Below are 20,099 nucleotides of genomic sequence, written 5' to 3'. Positions count from 1 at the left end.
AAAGGGAGCAAGTCAGGGAGACGCAGAAGGGAGTGGGAGAAGAGGAAAGGGGGGTTGGTCAGGGAAGGCCTCCTGGAGGAGATGTGCCTTCGATAAGGCTTTGAAGGGGGAAAAAGAGGAGGCAGCAGGGACTAGTGGATAGAGCCCGGGCCTGGGAGTCAGACTTGGGTTCTAATCCCAGCTCCGCCACTTGTCTGCTGTGTGACTTTGGGCAAATCATTTCAATTCTCTGGGCCTCAGTTACCTTATCTGGGAAATGAGGATTAAGACTGTGAGTCCCATGGGGGACATGGACCGTGTCCAACTGGATTAGCTTGTATCTACCCCGGTGCTTAGGACAGTGCCTGGCACATAGCAAGCACTTAACAGAGACCATAAAAAAAGGGATAAGTGGCGACTACCCAAGATCTCATCTGATTCTCCGAGAACTCTTCTTCCCCGCTTTCTGACAGGAGGAACAGAAAGAAAGATGGCCCCGACCCAGTGGAAATCAGCCAGGAACTTGACAGCACTAGGAAGAGCTCTTATTGGTTTCTCTCCAGGAGAGGCTGGTGCTTTTGACAGAGGTGCCCTTCAGAGGTTTTCATTTGTCCCCATCTGTCCTCCAGAAAAGAAGGATTTGGATAAGTCTCTCTCTGTAGTCGACAGCAGATCACTGGGTTCAAGATGGAAGTTCTCTCTGGAGGATGGAAGGGAAACAAGTAGTTTCTCGCATGATTAGTTTCCACCCCTCTCTCTTCCTCCCAAAGACAGACTTACTGATCAGACTGAGGTGGGCACAAGAGAGTTCTTCCTTCTGCTCCTCTGCCCTGCCCCCTCCATTTTCCTCCTTACGGGATGTTTTCTTCATGTTGAGAATGGCATGAAAAAAAAATATCTCACTCAGCCGTGGAAAAAGTGCGAGTGAAGTTTTGACACTTCAGCAAACACACCATTTCTCCCTGTGAAGTAACGAATGAGAAATTGCCTGCTTTGGTTAGCAGAGCGACAGGAAGCAGTTTCAGTACCTGTTTCCAAGGGCCAAGAGTGTTGCCCCCCCCGCCCTAACCCCCTTCACAGGGCCCAGAGTCTCAGCCCATAAGCCTCCCTGAGTGGCCCCCAGAGAGGGGTTTTGGGCCAACTATGGGCTGGAGCAAAAGCTCAAAGTGGAAAGAGTCCCGGTGATAAGATGAAACTGGGGGACGGAAGCCCTTTGACCCAGGTGAACGGGCTCCTTCAAAGACATACGGTGGCGGGGAAACGTCTTTCCCTGAGACTGGAAACATGTCTCCATTGGAACAAATAGCGTCTAGACAGCCGTGTGGTATCTTGTCGGGTGGATGGTTCTGGGGGCCGCATCACGGGACTCCTTTTGTTTCCTTCGGCACCGGTCCCGTCCGTTCTCCTTTTCCTCCAGCTCGTTTTTTTCGCTTTTACTCAATCGGTCGATGGTACTTACTGAGTGCTTACTATGTGCGGAGCGCTGTACCGAGAGCTTGGGAGAGTACAAGTAGCAGACACGTTCCCTGCCCGTAACGAGCTTTCACTCCTACCTCATATCGTGAGGAGATTTGAATTCCTATTTCCTTTTTGTATGTTCAGAGCAAAATCTAGTCCAAATGAACAGGCCCTACTGGGTCACTCATATCACTGTATGAGGTATGTGAGCCTTGAAGGGTAAACTCACCTTGGGGACCAAGATATATCAAACAATCGATGGTATTTATTGAGCACTTAATAGGTGCAGAGCATTGAACTAAGCGCTCTCTCTCACATATGTATATATAATAATGTTGGTATTTGTTAAGCGCTTACTAGGTGCCAAGCACTGTTCTAAGCGCTGGGGGAGATACAGGGTAATCAGGTTGTCCCACGTGGGGCTCACACACTTTTAATCCCTATTTTACAGATGAGGGAACTGAGGCCCAGAGAAGTGAAGTGACTCGCCCACAGTCACACAGCTGACAAGTGGCAGAGCCGGGAGTCGAACTCATGACCTCTGACTCCGAAGCCCAGGCTCTTTCCACTGAGCCACGCTGCTTCTCCAATGATAGGTAGATAGATAGGTAGAAGGAGAGGGTCCTATCATAATTTTGGTCTTTGCTAAGAGGTTACTGTGTGCCAAGCACTATACTAAACACGGGGGTAGATATAAGCATAATGGCCGAAGCCCGTGGCCCACATGGGACTCACGGTCTAAGGGAGAAATATTTTATCCCCATTTTATAACTGAAGTAACCGAGGCCCAGTGAGATTCAGTGATTTTCCCAAGGTCACATAGCAGGTAAGTCGCGGAGTCAGAATTAGAACCCAGGGTCCTCTGACTTCCAGGCCCAGGTTATTTCCCCTAGACCATGCAGCTTCCCAGGGGGTCCTAGCTCCCCTTGCAGTTCTGGGTGGACAAAGAGGAACCATCTCTTCACCCTCCCTGCCCTCTGCTAAATTGGAACCGAGAATCGTTGCTCTTGAATCACGTTTCCCAGGCAGCATCTTTTTATGGGGAATAGCATAATGATAGTGGTGGTATTTTTTAAGCGCTTACTATGTGCCAGGCACTGTTCTAAGAGCTGAGGTGGATACAAGATAATAGGGTTGGTCACGTTCCCTGTCCCACAGGGGGCTCCCAGTCTTAATCCCCATTTTACAGATGAGGGAACTGAGGCACAGAGAAGTGAAGTGACTTGCCCAAGGTCACGGCAGACAAGTGGCAGCACCGGGATTAGAACCCACGTCCTTCTGACTCCCTGGCCCGTGATCTTTCCACTAGGCTGCGTTGCTTCTCAATAGCCTCTTACGAGGACTGGAGCCTTGACCTCTACAAGCAGGGAAGATGCATTTCCCACTTCGCAAATCCATGAAGGCATTTCTTTAGTATTTGTTAAGCGCTTACTATGTGCAAAGCACTGTTCTAAGCGCTGGGGGATACAAGGTGATCAGGTTGTCCCATGTGGGGCTCACAGTTTTAATCCCCATTTTACAGATGAGGTCCAGAGAAGTTAAGTGACTTGCCCACAGCCACAGCCACATAGCTGACAAGTGGCAGAGCTGGGATTCGAACCCATGACCTCTGACTCCCCAGCCCGTGCTCTTTCCACTGAGCCAAGCTGCTTCTTTAGTAATAATAGTATTTGTTAAGCGCTTACTATATGTCAAGCACTGTTCTGAGTGCCGGGATAGATACAAGATCATCAGGTTGGACACACTCCCTGTCCCACATGGGTCTTAATCCCCATTTTACAGATGAGGGAAGAGAGACACAGAGAAATTAAGTGACTTGTCCAAGGTCTCACAGCAGACAAGTGTCGGGATTAGAACCCACATCCTTCTGACTCCCAGGCCCGTGCTCTTACCCGCTAAGCCATGCTGTTTCCTGGCTCTTTCTGGACTTTTGACAGCAAGTCCTGCCTGAGAAAGAGGGAAGAGCAAAGTTTAGCTGGAGCTCTCTGTTAATAATTAGAGAATAATAGAGAAGCAGCATGGCTCAGTGAAAAGAGCACGGGCTTAGGAGTCAGAGGTCACGGGTTCTAAACCCGGCTCCGCCACTTGTCAGCTGTGTGACTTTGGGCAAGTCACTTAACATCTCGGTGCCTCAGTTACCTCATCTGGAAAATGGGGATTAAGACTGTGAGCCCTGCATGGGACCTGATTACCCTGTATCTACCCCAGCGCTTAGAACAGTGCTCGGCACATAGTAAGCGCTTAACAAATACCAACATTATTATTAATTACCGGACCTTCAGGAGAGGGGGCAGTGCTCATCTCTTAGCACAACTAAGACTGTAAGCTCTTCGTGGGAAGAGAACGTATCTACCAATTCTGTTATATTGTACTCTCCCAAGCACTTAGTACAGTGCAGGAAGCACTCACTAAATACCACCGACTGATTTGATGCCAGTCACAAAAACTAGAAAACCTCAATCTTGAATGTCGAAAAATTCTCTCCCCGTGGACTTGGAATGTAGGCGTGACCCATTGTACACACCACAGGACAGTTAGGATGAAAAGCGAAAAAGCTTATTGCTTCCAATAGTAAATGAAAGCTATTTTTTTAATGGTATTTGTCAAGCACTTGCTATTGTGCCAGGCCCTGTACTGAGAGCTGGGGCAGATACAAGCTGATCAGGTCGGACGCAGTCCATGTCCCACGTAGGGCTCACAGTCTTAATCCCCATTTTACAAGAGAGGTAACTGAGGCACAGAGAAGTAAAGTGACTTTCTCACAGTCCCACAGCAGACAAGTGGCAGAGTAGGGATTAGAACCCAGGTCCTCTGACTCCCAGGCCCAAGCTCTATCCGCTAGGCCACACTGCTTCTCTACTTGAGAGAAAGAGATTGAAAGTGGCCAAGTTGGCGTCTGGCCTTGGGATGGGAGGAGGGGGATCCACCAAGTTAATTTTAAAGAAAAGCCTCAGGTAAAAGACTCTTCCACAACCAGGCCTTGATTTTAGCTTTCCAGAATTACCCGGGCAGACCAGCTGGCACCAGGTTGCCCCCGTACCATCAGGAGGAATTCCAAACCCTACCCTCAGAGTCCTGCCAACACCACGACTGCCACATCAACGGGGAAGAACCGTGCCCTGCCCTGAGGACAGGGCTTTATATGGAGGGTGTCCCAGGTACTGCTGCCGCTTGGATTTGCCCCCCTAATTCACCCCTCCCTCAGCCCGACAGCTCTTATGTAACAGACCCGTAATTTATTTATTTACACCGGTGTCTGTCTCCCCCTCTAGGCTGCGAGCTCATTGTGGGCAGGGAACGTGTTCACCGACTCTGTAACAATAATAATTACGGTATTTGTTAGGCTCTTATTATGTGCCAGGCACTGTACTAAGCGTTGGGGTGGATACTAGCAAATCAGGTTGCCACACAGGGCTCCCAGTCTTGATCCCCATTTTACAGATGAGGTAACTGAGGCACAGAGAAGTGAAGTGACTTGGCCAGGGTCACAGAGCAGACAAGGGCGGAGCCGGAATCAGAGCCCATGACCTCCTGATTCCCAGGCCTGTGCTCTCTCTCCACTACGTTTGCTGCTTCTCCCAAGCGCTTAGGAGAGTGCTCCGCACGCAGTAAGCGCTCGATAAATCTGATTGATCGATCGATTGATGGCTGCCAATGTTGCCGCCCCCTAAGTCTGTCTGCCCCACGTTAATTTCAAGGGGCCGGTTCCTCCATCTAGAGTAAGCGCTATGAATCACCTTGAAGTGTTAGGCGATTCTGACTAGGAGCCGGACACCAGGCGCTGAGGGTTTGGAAGCAGTTATAGTCTTGTGGTTTGACTAACCTTTTTTTATGAGTATGATACTAAAGAAACGTGAGCGCTCGGCTTCTCAATTACCACGGCTCAACCTGGCTAGTTTCTTATACATTGAGTCATAGTGTCTACAGGTGACTGATAAACATCTGTGCGATTCAAGTTACCGTAACGCCGAGATTAGGGGATCTGATGTTTGCAAGCTGCTTTGCACGTGAAGATGGAGGTGCTTCCATCTTCTTCACCATGAACAATGGTAGGGCTGTTAACCACAGAATTCAGTTACTTATTTCCACTCATCCAGAAGGTTTTTCTTTTTTTCTTCTTTTTTTTTTTTGGTTCTTTATCATGTTTAGTCTCTGGTGTGAGTTTCGTTGGCACTTGGAACTTCTTCACTCAGCTGTTTCCCAGCATGCGCTCGCAGGTGCTCGGGGCTTCCGTGGCGGGGCCTGGTGGAGAAAACTTCTGGAGTGTCTGGGGCCTGAGGAGGTCAGGCCCCAGGAGTAGGGTGAGAGGTTTCCGACTCCTTCCTCCAGGAAAGCAGAGGCGGTGGAGTTGGGGCACCGGGAATGGCCTTGAAAAACAGAGGGAAAGAGGTTCTGTGGGATCTTGGAGAGCCCCCGGTCCTGAACTTCAGGGGGTCTCTGCTGAAGATATCATCTTAGAGATAGCGTGGTCTAGTGGAAAGAGCGCCGGCCTGGGAGTCGGCTGTGCCTGGGGCTTGCTGGGTGACCTCAAGTGACCTTAGGCAAGTCAACTTCCCAGAGCCTCCGTTTCTTCAACTATAGAATGGGGAGTAAATGGGGAGAGAAGCAGCGTGGCTGAGTCAAAAGAGCCCGGGCTTGGGAGTCAGAGGTCGAGGGTTCTAATCCCGGCTCTGCCACTTGGCAGCTGTGTGACTTTGGGCAAGTCACTTCACTTCTCTGTGTCTCCGTTACCTCATCTGTAAAATGGGGATTAAGACTGTGCGCCCCACGTGGGACAACCTGATAACGTTGCAGCTATCTCTGCACTTAGAACAGTGCTTGGCACATAGTAAGCGCTTAACAAACACCATCATTGTTATTATTATTACTCCCTCCTAATTACTGTGAGTCCCACGTGGGACCGGGACCGTATCCAACCTGATGATCTTGTATCTTCCTCAGAGCTTAGAACAGTGAAGAAGTGAAGCCGGGTGGCCTAGTGGATAGAGCACGGGCCTGGGAGTCAGAAGGAACTGGTTCTAATCCCAGCTTCGCCACTTGTCTGCTGTGTGACCTTGGTCAAGTCACTTTACTTCTCTGGGCCTCAGTTGCGTCATCTGTAAAATGGGGATCAAGGCTCTGAGCCCCATGTGGGACAGAGACTATGTCCAACCTGATTATTTTGTAGCCACCCCAGCGCTTAGAACAGTGCTTGACATAGTAAGCGCTTAACAAATACCATTCTCATCATCATCAACATATGTGCTTTGACACATACTAAACGCTTAACAAATGCCATCAAAAATCCAGTACCTTTACAAAATGGTATCTATTGAGCGCTTACTGTGTGCAGAGCACTCTACTAAGCGCTTCTAAGAAATATGGTAGGGATTAGTAATTGTGAGGGCATTTTTGAGTGGCCCGACTTGAACATGAAAATCGGTCCCTGGACCCCCAGCCTCCCGGCCACGTCAGCAAAGAGCCCCTCGAAGTGTCACCAGGCCACTGGGAGGAAACACAAAGGAAGAATCGTTGGTCAGCCCAGGCTCCACAGCCATTCACGACTGGTCATCAGACAACCGATGACCCGGGCCTCCTCGTTGGTTTGCCAGTGAGTCCTGAAACCTCCGTGCTGCTCAGAGCAGGCGGCTCCATGAGCTTTCGCTAGACGGTTTTCCATCTTCTGCCAGTCTACCTAGCGCCAGAATTGCCATTCAACGCTTCGCTCTTTGGTTGATACCCTTGGGGCGCTGCTTTGGAAAACCAGAGGCAAAGGGACTCTCCGCTCTCTCTACTGTAACACTTGCTCTGGACGCAGACGTCCTTCAGCCACGGCTGTGTGGCGCGTGGCCGATTAGACATTCCCCTCTCTCAGTATTACGACCCAGGGCGCCTCCACACTGTGGCCTTTAAGTAAACGGAAACCGGGAGAAGGCCTGCGACCCAGTGTTGAGCCCGGCGGTGGTTAGCCGGATTCAGCCGATAGAATTTCTTTAGGAATCCTGAGGCGACCCAGACCAACCCGAAGGAGAGGAACATTCCAGAGCCCATGGTGAACAAAATAAGAAATGCAACTCCACTCCAAGAACCTCAACCGCACCCCACCCCTCCACCCCGCTCCCCTGGGGTCCCGTTGGGCTGAGTGCACCTGCCACCACTCAACCACCCATCCCAGCTCGATGGTCACGGAGTTCTTGAGTTCTGACACACACACCCACACGCCCAGAGGGTAGAGAGGCCAAGCCTTTCAGGCTTTCACAATTTCTCAGCAGGCAAGATGAGAAATAGGAGGGGGTGACCACAAATGAATTGTTTCAGTTAAGTGTGAGATGGTTCCCAAGATCACCTACTGGCTCTTTGTAAAGTCATTTTTCTAGTAAAAAGGAAACTACTTTCCAAAAATGTCCTGGACCATGTGCTGCATCGCTAAAAGTCCTTAACTTCTTCACCCTGAGTCCCAGGGTCATTCAGGTGACTGGTGTTATCAGTTAATAGGTAATTTGTGGGGTGTTTGGGTTTTTTTTTTCTGGGAGCTACTTTCACCATCACGAGAGTTTGAAACATTAGCTGCCTGGGCAAGTCACTTGCAGGACTTCCGCCCCACTGGCCCAGCTGTTAGAGCGACCGGGGGAGAGAGCTCAGACTGTAAGCTCGTTGTGGGCAGAGATGGGTCTACCAACTCTGTTGTACTCTCCCAAGTGCTTAGTACAGTGTTCTGCACACAGTGCTCAATAAATACCACCGACGAGAGGGAGACCCTTCATTAGTGGGGGGGAGAGCCTCTTGGGTAAGAACAGGAAGTGTCCAGGCACTGCCTCTTGATCCCAGGATTTTACAAGTGTTTCATTCCTCCCGTGCCCAGCCTGGGGCTTCCCGAGGTCCTTCCCTCCTCTCTGCCTGAGCTCCCCTCTGTCCTGTATGAGAGAAGACCACACCCTACCTGCATCTCCTCGGGGACAGCTCCAATAATAATAGTGGTATTTGTTAAACGCTCACTGTATGCGTATACGCGTATGACAAGCACTGTAATCATAATTAATAATTTGGTATTGGTTAAGCGCTTGCTAAGTGCCAGACACTGTACTAAGTGCTGGAGTGGATACAAGCAAATCAAGTTGGACACAGTCCCTGTCCCTTGTGGGGCTCACAGTCTCAATCCCCATTTTTCAGATGAGGGAACTGAGGCACAGAGAAATGATTGGCCCAAGATCACACAGCCGACAAGTGGCGGAGTCAGGATTAGAACCCATGACCTTCTGACTCCCAGGCCCGTGCTCTATCCAACTAGACCATGTGGTTCTCAGTACTGAACACTGGAGTAGATGCAGGATAATCAAGTCAGATACAGTCGCGGTCTCAGTCGGGGCTCAGTAGGAGGGAGATAAGATCTTCAATCCTCATTTGATGGATAAGGAAATTGAGGCCCAGAGAAGTGAGTTGCCCAAGGTCCCGCAGCGGGGAAGTGGCAGAGCCGGGATTAGAATCTAGGTCCTCTAACTCCCAGACCTCTGTTCTTCCCACTAAGCCACCGGTCTGATTTCTCCTGACGGTTCCGGCCCTGGCTCTCTGATGCTTAGCAAGCCTGGGGACCATCGGGAGAAGCCCTGGGCTCTGATTCGGCCAGACCGGACCCCACCCGTGGCCCTGATGGGCCGGTGGGAAGGGCGCGTTCTCCAGCCCTCAATTTAGGAATCTGGGGAAAAGGATTGAGAGAGTTCGGTGCCTTCTGGGTCACTGTGATGATGGCTTCTCTCCTCCGACCCCACCCCTGTCCTTCTTGCAGGTGAGAAGCGCCACTGCTTCGACGTCAACTACAATTCCGGCTACATATACGAGAAGGAGAGCGAGATGATCCAGACGCGGATGATGGACCAGGCCATCAACAATGCCATCAGCTACCTGGGGGCAGAAGCCCTCCGCCCCCTGGTCCAAACCCCTCCGGCCCCCACCTCGGAGATGGTCCCGGTCATCAGCAGCATGTACCCCATCGCACTGACCCGCTCCGAAATACCCAACGGCACCCCGCCGGACTTGGAGAAGAAGAGCATCCACCTGCCGGAAAAGAACCTGTCTTCCGAAAGAGGCCTCTCCCCCAACAACAGCGGTCCCGACTCCACGGACACCGACAGCAACCACGAGGAGCGCCAGAACCTGGCCTTCCAACAGAACCACCTGCTCGCCTCCCGGGCCCGCAACGGGCTGCAGCCCCTCAAGGAGCTTCCCCGCTCCTACGAGCTCCTCAAGCCCCCGCCCATCTGCCCCCGGGACGCCTTCAAGGTGATCAACAAGGACGGGGAGGTGATAGGCGTTTACAGGTGCGACCACTGCCGGGTCCTCTTCCTGGATTACGTGATGTTCACCATCCACATGGGTTGCCACGGCTTCCGCGACCCCTTCGAGTGTAACATGTGCGGGTACCGAAGCCACGACCGGTACGAGTTCTCTTCTCACATAGCCCGGGGAGAGCACAGAGCCATGCTGAAGTAACCCGCCCACTCTTGCCCACAGACCTGCGGGTCTCTCCCAAGAAGCCATCGCTTTTTTGTTTTTTATAAAGACTCATCCCGATTTAAGCGCTTCCCGAAAATGAATGATTTCCTCCCCAATTCTGATTCATGAAGTGTCCTCCCTCTACCCTGGCCACCTCGAGCGGAAGAACTGTGTTCTCATTCCAAGGTGGATGGGCTCCTGAGGGGACATCTTGTAGCATTTTTGGTATTCCTTTTTAATCTCAGGGACCCTGATTTTATGTGACTCCGTTGACCAAAGATTTTCCTCGAACCCTATGAACTTTTCTTGGCGTCTGGGTTGGGAAATGTGTTACCAAAGAGAGCAAACTGCCGTCCGTGCCTCGTTTCTCAGTGCCCCCTCCCACCCCCATGAGGGGAGGCCTTTGGTCGAGCTCACCAGACTGAGGACAAGAGCCGACCTCACTGGCAGGATGCCTGCCTCATCCGCACCGACCCCGGAGGGGTCAAGCGCTGCGGTGGGATCCCTCTGCCAGCTGGTCCTCCTTGGGGTCCGAAGTCCCGGGAGGCAGTGGAAGGGAAAGTGAAGTGATGGGCAGGCGATCCTTCTGACGGTCTGAAGTCCCGCTCGCCCTGCTCCCCTAAGGAATCCAGCCCTCTGCATTCCAACACTGCCTCCGGTTTGTCCCACTGCTTCCCTCCTCCCCACTTTCATCTCCACTTAAAAGCTGCTTTGGGGAGACAAGTCACAGGAGGGGCTGGGGAGGAGGCAGGGGGATTGGGGGAGGATTCAGTCTGAGGCTTCGAGACATCCATCCGAAGTTTCCAAAAAGAGAACTGAGATCACTGAAATCCAGCAAGACGGCCATCTGAGGATGAGCGCCTCCATTTCCTCTCGAAGGGGACGAACAGAGTGGAGGACCGCACTGTGACTGAGGCAGCAGGGAAACAGCCGCCGCCACCGTCTCCGGGAGGGCCGGGGGGGGGGGGGGGTGTCCTGTGTGTCCTCCCCCCACTCCCACCCCCTCCAGGAGGATTAGGAAGAGCAGAGCTGGACCGGGAAGCCAGGCCGGGCCAGAGAGTATTTTGGAATCCAAAGACCCGTCGCCCCCACCCTCGAGGCAGGAAACCGCTTCCTGGGGGTCTCAGGGATTGACGGCCACCTGGGATAGTCTTCCAACCAGGACCGGTAAGTGCCCTCAGGGAATTCCGGCTCCAGTGTCTCACGGTGGTGGCGGAATGCCCCCTTCTGGTGTCCTGGTTGTTCTGGCCAGATGACTAATTCCCATTTCCACGAAGCCGGCCTTTTTCTAAGTAGCCTCCCTCGTGTCTGATCTTGGTTCAACAGGTGTATTAGTCACAGGGCTGAAGATGGAGCTCGATAATCCTCCGTCTGACTCTAGGTTCCTTTGAAGTCTTTCAGCCTGACGGCGTTCAACTGGTGAAAATAGATTTTTTGGGGTTTGTTTTGTACGATCATTTCATATGAAATATGTATAGTGGACTCCAGCCTCTCCCGCATCTTCCCTGGAGCGTGAATGAGCCGGTGTCACGGAGGAGAGGGAAAAGGGAAGGTGTTCTGTTTTTGCGTCAAAGTGCCAAGAAATATTTTTGAAAGGGAATTGTGCAGAGGGGAATGGGATTCTGCTTCCAGGACCATTTTTTGTGCAGTCTGTTTACAAACGCGAGCGTGCTTCGAGCACATTCCGGGGACATTTTTTTACAAACAAGAGGAAGCTTCATGAACAGTTCTGCTGGTGCCAAGAATCACAAATTCCTGGTGGATTAGGGCTGGATGTATCTGCCTCGATCTTTCTAAAGGGCTTACTGCAATAGGCTCCGACTCCTCGAATTTAGCTCCTGACAAGAATGAAAACAACCCACAACCCAGAGAATAAATCCTACCTCCTACCTCAGAGGTCGCACTTCTCCTGTCCCAGGAAGCCTGGGTGAAGGAACATCACTCACCAACCGAGCTAGGACAATTGGGGATTCAACTCGCTGCTTCTCTAAGTGTACTTTTCTGCCGGTTTTCTCTGTTTCCGGGGTCTGTCCCCCTCCTCACCGCCGCCTCCAGCTCCCTGAAACCCAGAACTGGAGACCTTACCGATGTATTTGTAGAGTGAATGCATTTGGTTTGGTAGAAGAGGTGGAAGCTTAGCCCTCCCTAAATGCAAATCCCATCTTGCCCCGGAGGCACCGGGATGCCCCGGCCCCATCAGGCGGCTTATGCCCATCTCCCCTCTCCCTGTCAGCCTCACCTCCAGAGCCACATCGGGCAAAGGGATGAGTGGGGGTGGGGGTCCGGGGGAAAGCTGCCAAGTTGACATGGAGGAAAAGTTGGTTTTCATCCCAAGATGGTGATCATGGCTTAACCCCGCCCCGCCCCCCCCCCCCCCCCAGGAAGTGATGGACGCCATTAACAGGCCAAGAAACCTGGATCTTGAGTCCGATGGATTTCCTATCCGGCTATCTTGGCGTCCATCCAGCAAGGCAGCCCGTTTAGACCAGCTTTGGGGCTCAGACCAAAGACGTTCTCAGGGGGCACTGGGGATTCGGGTCCAAGTCAGTCAGTCGTCGTCCTTACTGAGCGCTTACTGTGTGGAGAGCAATATACTAAGCACTTGGAAGAGTACAATATGATATACGCAACGGATACATTCCCGGCCCACAGGAGTTTACAGTCTAGAGGGGTGGTCCAAGGAAGTGGGGACCACTGCTTGCATAAATATGACTCCCCTCTTGTTCCCCTCCTGTTTTCCCAGCATTCTTGGGTGGGCCAGCCTCCTGAGTGTGAGCTAAAGAGTCAGGAAGGTGGGGACCCGGGGCAGGGGTCCGGGGAGACTGGGGCAGCCCTTATAGGAAGGCTTTGCTGAAACAGTCCACCACCCATGGATCAGTGGTTAACTTTCCACCCAAGCTCTTCACACATCTCCTCTCCCCATCTGCTGCCTAGCAGCCCTGCACCACCCACCCGTGATGTCTCACCCGGGCGGATGAGCAATCAGTCTGGGACTGTGGAAACCATACCCCCGGCACGGAGATGACGGGTTTCAGAGAGCCGCCCCACCTTCCTGGCTCCCCTTCCCACCTCGTACTGAGGCCCCACCCCGGGGGGCTAGTTGGGCGAACGCCTTCATCCTTTCCCCAAGTCCCGCCGGCGCTCTCTCACTACAGAGAAATAGGTCTGGGTTCTGGCCCTTGCTTCCTGTCCTGGGATCTTGTGGTCTCAGCTGATTTCAATAGATAAGGTGCTTTCTGCCTCAGTTTCTCTTTTCAAAACAATTCTGAGTCCCACCACCCCCCCTCCAACTTCTCTGTCTCACCCCTAACTCTGAATCTACTGAAAGACAGGCAGTCTGGGCTTTGAGTTTGAACTTTATTTTCCTCCATTTATTACGGTATTTGTTAAGCTCTTACTATTGGTCAAACACTGTTCTAAGCACTGAGGTAGATACAAGGTAATCGAGTTGGACAGAGTCCCACGTGAAGCTCACAGTCTCAATTGGAGGTACTTGATCCCCATTTTAAAGATGAGGGAACTGAGGCAGAGAGATGTGATGTGTTTGACTGAGGTCACCCAGCAGGCGAATGGTGGAGCCTGGATTAGAACCCAGGTCCTCTGACACTTCCGGGACTGTGCTCTTTCCGCTAGGCCACACTTCTTCCCTCCGTTTCTCTGTCTTTTCTAATAATGCACCGGAGAAGCTACTAGGGCTCCCTAAGGGTCAGCCCCTAGCCCTCAGCCTCTGGGAGAGGGCGAGCCTCCAGCGAGCACTCAGGAGTTGGCGCTCTTCAGAGAGCAGAAACCGGGTCCCAGACTCAGCTCTGCTACCGACTCACTGCGTGTCCTTGGCCGCCAAACGCCTCCGGGCCCTCGATCTCTCCAGGTCAAAAGAAGGACTTGAGGTGATCCAGCTACTCTCCTATCCTGCCCAGGGCCGTTGAGATTCCAGAAAATCACAGGCTGGCTTTGTGAGTTGCTGAAAAAACAAAGTAGTTGCCTCTGGTTTGATTCAGCCATAACGTCCCCACTCCCCAGCAGCAATAATAATAACTAATAATAATAATGATGCTGGTATTTGTTAAGCGCTTACTATGTGCAGAGTAATGACTGTGGTATTTTTCAAGTGCTTACTCCGGGCCAAGCACTGTACTAAGCATGGTGGTAGATACAGAAGAATCAGGTCAGACCCAATCCCTGTCCCACTCGGGGCTCAAGATCTAAGGGAGAGGGGTATCAGCCCCATTTTTACAAAGGAGGAAACTTAGATGAGAAGCGAAGTGACTCGTCCAAGGTCTCGCAGCAGGCAAGTGGCCGAGCTGGGACGAGAACCCAGGCCCGCTGACGCCCAGGCCCAGGCTCTTTCCCCTAAATCACACTGCTTCCCGTGTTGTCATCCTCAGTTTTGAAGGCAGTGGTGTGTCCATTCCCTGACGAGCGCAGGTAGGGTGAGAGAAAACCTGGCTCCTGCCGGCTCAGACCCCTCCTTACCGCCTTCTCTGAATGTCTTTGCTAGTCCTAGGGCTCCATCAGGGGATAGGGGTGGCAGACTGGGATGGGGCGGTGGCCAGCTCAAGGACAGAAAAAGTGGTCTGGGAGCCCATCCAGGGGAGCCGGCAAATAGGTCAATGAAAGACCTGGCCAGTGAGAGGCTAGGCCATCACCTCTGCCTCCCCGAAGCCCCTGGGGTTAGGATGACCCACAGCCCCCTGCCACCCTTCCGGCCAGGGCTCTCTCTGGTCCCTCTGCCAGTCCTTGAAGAAACAACAGGTGTCGATGGGTCCAAAGTCCCTGATAATAGGTCAGGGGAGACTGAGGACCAAGTGGATGACCAAAACGACAACGCCTTCCCTTGTCAAGGGCATAACTCCGTTGTACTCGCCCAAGTGCTTCAGGACAGTGCTCTGCAACCAATCAGTCAATTGTATTTACTGGGTACTTACTCTGTGCAGAGCACAGTACTAAGCACTTGGGTGAGTTACTACATAACAGAGTTGGTAGATACCTTCCCTGACCACAGCGAGCTTACAATCTACAGGGGAAGACAGACATTAATATAAAGAAATTACAAATATGTACCTAAGTCCTGTGGAGCTGAGAAAGGGGTGAATAAAGGGTGTAAATTCAAGTGCAAGGATAATGCAGAAGGGAGTGAGAGAAGAGGAAATGAGAGCTTAGTCAGGGAAGGCCTCTTGGAGGAAATGCATTTTAATAAGGTTTCGAAGGGTTTTCCTGCACAAAGGAAAGCAGAAGCTTCATCTTCCAAGGTGTGTGAATGCTGTGTCTGTAATGGTTGTCCCGTAACTTCAAAGGAGGCACTCCTGACAGGTCATGCCTCTTACAGAAATGACAAATGAGCCGAGGCCAACCGCAATCCAGGTCCTAGTCAATTCGGTGTGACATTCCTTCACTGGGGTTTTGTAATCTCAACCAAAGTCTGTGAATTCACTCTTCTCCCTGAAAAGTTCCAGTGGTCAACTTCCCACAACCCTTGATCTCACTTGCACACTGCTCCCCCCCGAGCCTTCTCTCTCTCTTCCCTCTCTCTCCCCCTTATCTCCTCCTCTTTCTCTCTCCCTCCCTCTCCCCATCTCCCTCGCCAGCCCCCCGCCCCTGCAGCCCCAGCACCCTGCCCGTCTTTTTACCTGGTCCGTGGAACCTTTTCCAGCTGAACTTCTCCCAGCCCAGACCCCTCCCGGCCCCGGGACAACCATTTTCTCATCTCCTCAGAGTAACCAAACCAAGCCTTGGCCCATCACAAGGAATCCCTCAGAGAAGCACGGGAGCTCGGTTTCTACGGCCGGGCCTCCTCCCCCAAGAGAGGCACAGGCCTGGTGGCGTGACTTGGCCCAGTTTGGCAAACGGATGCGGGGGCCTCCTTGCGGTACCCTTGTTAAGGGGGCGGTGGAAAGCAACCGTGGGTGGCAGGGGTCAGTGGGAAAGCTAAAGAGCCGCCTCTCCTGATAAGCATCCCGATAAGCAACTCTGTCAGGCGAAAGGCTTGGAGTCTGAGACGAGGTCCGGGGAGCACTCCTGTTGACTGGTAAGAAAGAAAGGTTTATCCCACACGTCTGGTTTTCTGTGCCTCTGCCCTGGAGGGGCACCGAGAATGAGGCAGCCTATACTCAGAGGCCCCGAACACCTAGCCGGGAGAGGCGCCGGGAGAGGAAAGAGGCTGGGTGGGTGGGTGTCTCTCACGGGAGCTGGTCTGGATTTCAGTGGCCTGGGAAGGTATGGGGGAGAGGGGTGAAGGTGAAGACCCTGATACCCAGCACCAACCAATCGTCCTCACCCCTTTGAGGGCGGGTGGGGAAGTGGGGGGTCTCTCGGAAGACTTCAGCCTGTGTAATGTAGCAGTGCAAACCGTTTTCAGGACTGTGAAGGATAGGCCAGACCCTTCCTGACTCCCGGAACGATATTTCTAGTGTTTGTTTATCATTTGCTTTATTTTTATATTGGAAAAATAAAAATATCGGTGTGTTTGGAACCAGAAACTCGCTGCATCTGGTTTGTCAAGGCGTTCGGGCCCCGAGAGATCCTTATCTGCTGCCGCTGAATCTGTGTCAGAAGGCGCGGGGAGGAGTAGGGGGGTGGTTTGTTTTCCCTCAGTGATGAAATGGGCGCCCGACTGTACGTTCGGTCCCACAGGCACGGGGCTCTTCCGGGACACCCAGACATCCCCAGGCCGGAGAGCACCCCGGAGATCAGCCCCCATGAGCCGGAAGTCATGTTTTCCCTCGCTGGCCCTCTTCCCCAGCCCCCTCATTACCAAAAACTTGCACCCCTGGATGGTAGCTGGAGAGGGTGGGGGTTTTTTGAGGGGAGGAGACAGGGACCCATCCAGGGCTCTCTATCCCAGTTTGAGGAAAAGGCTGTCTCCTGATATGGTGGAGGGCTGGAAACTTTCACTCCCAGGAGCCCAGAGATTCATTCAATTCATTCATTCAGTTGTATTTTTTGAGCACTTAATGTGTGCAAAGCATTGTACTAACCTCTTGGAAGAGTACACTAAAACAATAAACGGACACATTCCCTGCCCAGAACCAGCTTTCAGTCCCTAAGGGGCTCCCGGCTAAAGTTCTGACTCTGTCAGAGATGTAGAGCAGCTGAGAGCCCTGCTCCCGTGGAAGAAGTTTGTGATGTTAGCCTGGATTTCCAGGGACCTAAACCTCCTTAGAGAAACTGAGAATCCTCACCCTACAAAGCACCATTCCCCCTTCCTCCACCCTAGCCCACCCTATTCCGAGACCCCTTCTCCTCTTTCCTAATTCAGCTAGGGGATTCCCGCTGAGTCATTCTCCCAATAATAATTATGGAATTAATTAAGGGCTTATCGTGTCCTAAAGCGCCAGATTAGAAGCAAGATAATCAGATCAGAGACCATCCCTGTCCCACAGGGGAAGGTCCTCTGTGCCCAAGAGGAGTCCATGATCTGTCAGGAGCTGAGCAAGTGGAATCGGAGGACCCGGGGTCTAATCCTGACTCTGCCACTGGCCTGTCGTGTGATCTGGGGCAAATCACCTAACTTCTCGGTACCTCGGTTTCTTCAATTTACTAACTGCTGCGGTAACTCAAACTAATCAGGTTGGACACCGTCCGCGTCCCATACGGGACTTACCGTCTTAATCCCCATTTTTACAGATGAAGTAATTGAAGCTCAAGAGAAATGAAGTGACTTGCCCAAGGTCACAGCAGACAAGTGGCAGAGCTGGGATTAGAACCCAGGTCCTCTGGCCCCCAGACCTGTGCTCCAGCCATTAGAATACACTGCTTCTCAGTTGTACAAGGGGATTAAAGTGGGCCCCGTGTGGGCCGGGGTCCGTGTCCGACCTGATTATTTTCTATCTCCCCCAGCGCTTAAATACGGTGCTTGGCAATGAGTAAGCACCCCTTCCCCCAACCCATCCCGGGATATTCTCTCGCAACTTCCTTCCCCTGCCCTTCCCTGGGGAGCAGGAGTCCAAGGTACCCAGGGTTTACGGGGGCCCCACAGTCTAGAGGGGAACCAGAAAGAGGAAAAACAAGAATGCCTCATCTTTTCCCTTCCGCACCCCCTGACCTTTCCCATGGGGATGGATTGGTGGCCACTTGGCTGCCCCTTTATTTTCTGTCCCCAGAGCTTCATCCGGCAAACTGGAGAGGGGAAGGAAGAGGGAGGTTGAGGGAGGAGCAGGGCTGGTGGTGCTGAGCCTTCTCACGGGGAACAAATAATGGACGATCTCTAAGTTAATGAAATGGCCGCCCCCCCTCGGCCCTGGTTAATTCTGAGTCGGCAGCATGGGCCCTTCTGGGAGCAGGATTGAACCCCGGAAGAGCAGGTTTCCCTGTGAAAGCTCAGCCAGATTTTTCCCAAGAAGTAAGGGGACTGTTGGACCCGGGGGTAGGAGGAGATTTGGGTCAGATGTGTGGAAGAACTTTCTGCCCCCACTGGCCTTAGGAAATGGAGGGTAGGGGTGAAACCTTCCCCACCCAACACACTCACAGGAATGCTTAAAAAAAAAAACTAAATGGTATTTGTTAAGGGTTTACTGTGTGTCAGGCACTGTACTTCGCGCCGAGGGAGATACAAACTATTCGGGCTGGACACGGTCCAAGTCCCACATGGGGCTCACAGCCTCAATCCCCATTTTACAGATGAGGTAACTGAGACACAGAGAAGTGAAGTGACTTGCCTTAGGTCACTCAGCAGACAAGTAGCGGAGCCGGTTTAGAACGCCGGTCCTCCTGACCTCCAGGCCCGTGCCTGTTACTCCGCCGCGGCCCGCCCGGCCACCCCCATCGGTCGGGATGCGGAGGGCTTGAGATGGCTGCTTGCCCTCAGATGAGACCATTTTGGGTGCTGGGTGGGGGTGGGGAGGGATGGGGGATGGGGGATGTCCCCAACAGTGAAGCCCCACACCTGCCTGCCTTCCAGCTTCCCCCCTCCAAGGCCTCCTCCACCAGCCACTGAAGACCCCGTGACCCCTCCTCCCCTTCCTGCCCCCGAGGCGCCCCACCTGGATGCAACCGCCAGCGTGGGGGGGGCAGGGGAAGGGAGGGAGGGAAGTGGGGGGGAGGGGGGACGACCCCACCCCGAGATGCGCTCCCACCATCTCGGTCCCCGGTGGGGACGGGGAGGGCCAGGCCCCGGGCATGCAAAACCTCCAGGAAGGAGGGCAGCAAAGCGGAGAACCCACAGGGAATCAAAAACAGAAGCAGCTAAGGTGGCCCCTCACGCCCCCGGGCCTTCCCTGGCCCCTCCGGCAGCCCCCCACCACCCCCGGGGAGCCTCGGCATCACGAGTGGGTGAGACCTTCCCGGCCCAGACAGGGATTTGCATAGGCCGAGGCACCTGGAGCGGTCGAGGCCTCCAGGGAGAGGCCGCCTGGGAGTCTGGCTGTGCCGGGCCTCCCCTCTCCCCTTCCCCCCTCTCCCCCTCCCCGCCCCCCCCCAGGCCCCGGGAGGGGGAAGGGAACAGGGAAAGTCCCCGGGGATGCTGCTGTTTGGGCTTTTTCAAACTCCTTGCGATGCTGGTCAGCAGCTGTTCTTTCTCTCCCCTCCTCCCCACCCTCCCCTTCCTCCCCTGGGACCGGACACGGAGGGCGCTGCAGCCAGAGGGATGGAGGCTAGACAGGAGGCCGGTGGACAAGGGGACGGAGACGTCGGAAAGGGGCAGCGAGGGAGGGTTTGGGGTCAGTCTGCCCAGGAGCGGGGGAACCTCTGCCAAAGTCCCGAGCTGCCCGGTGGGGCTAGGGGGCGGAGCTGGGAAGCCTGAATGCAGTGCTCGGCACCCAGTAAGCGTTTAATAAATAGATTGATTGATTGATTGATTGATTAATTGGGGGCCCGGGAGAGCCCCTCGCTGGGCGGGGAATCTCCTCTCTCCAGCTGGTTGTCCTTCAATCCGCTGTTTTGAGATCTCTCACACCTGGGGTACCTATGACTCCATGATCCTGGGTGGGGGTCTCTCGAAGCTCGGGGCGGGGAGGGGGGATCGATCAAGTACCTTCTCGCTTCATTCATTCATTCGATCGTATCTACTGAGAGTTTACTGTGTGCGGAGCACTGCACTAAGCGCTAGGAAAGTACAACCCAGCAATAAAGGGAGACCATCCCTGCCCCCGACGGGCTCGAGAAGCAGCGTGGCTCAGTGAGAAGAGAACGGGCTTGGGAGGAGAGGACGTGGGTTCTGATCCCGGATCCGCTACTTCTCTGCAGTGTGACCTTGGGCA

General features: G+C 53.3%; 1 protein-coding gene across 4 annotated transcripts in view; it reads left to right on the top strand.

Annotated features, from left to right (window-relative positions):
• Positions 1-11,800, top strand: part of IKZF3 (IKAROS family zinc finger 3) — an 80,795-nt gene extending 68,995 nt beyond the window's left edge. For all 4 annotated transcript variants that reach the window (XM_007658146.4, XM_007658145.4, XM_029075951.1 and 1 more), the window contains one exon: positions 9,200-11,800. In XM_007658146.4, the coding sequence (XP_007656336.2) occupies positions 9,200-9,903 (704 nt within the window). In that variant the 3' untranslated portion in view covers positions 9,904-11,800. The remainder of the gene's footprint in view (positions 1-9,199) is intronic.
• Positions 11,801-20,099: the final 8,299 nt, after the last annotated feature.

The sequence above is a fragment of the Ornithorhynchus anatinus genome, chromosome 11 (assembly GCF_004115215.2).
Source record: "Ornithorhynchus anatinus isolate Pmale09 chromosome 11, mOrnAna1.pri.v4, whole genome shotgun sequence".
Lineage (NCBI taxonomy): Eukaryota > Metazoa > Chordata > Mammalia > Monotremata > Ornithorhynchidae > Ornithorhynchus > Ornithorhynchus anatinus.
The sequence above is the reverse complement of the archived record's forward strand: the minus strand, read 5'-3'. Positions and strand labels throughout refer to the sequence as shown.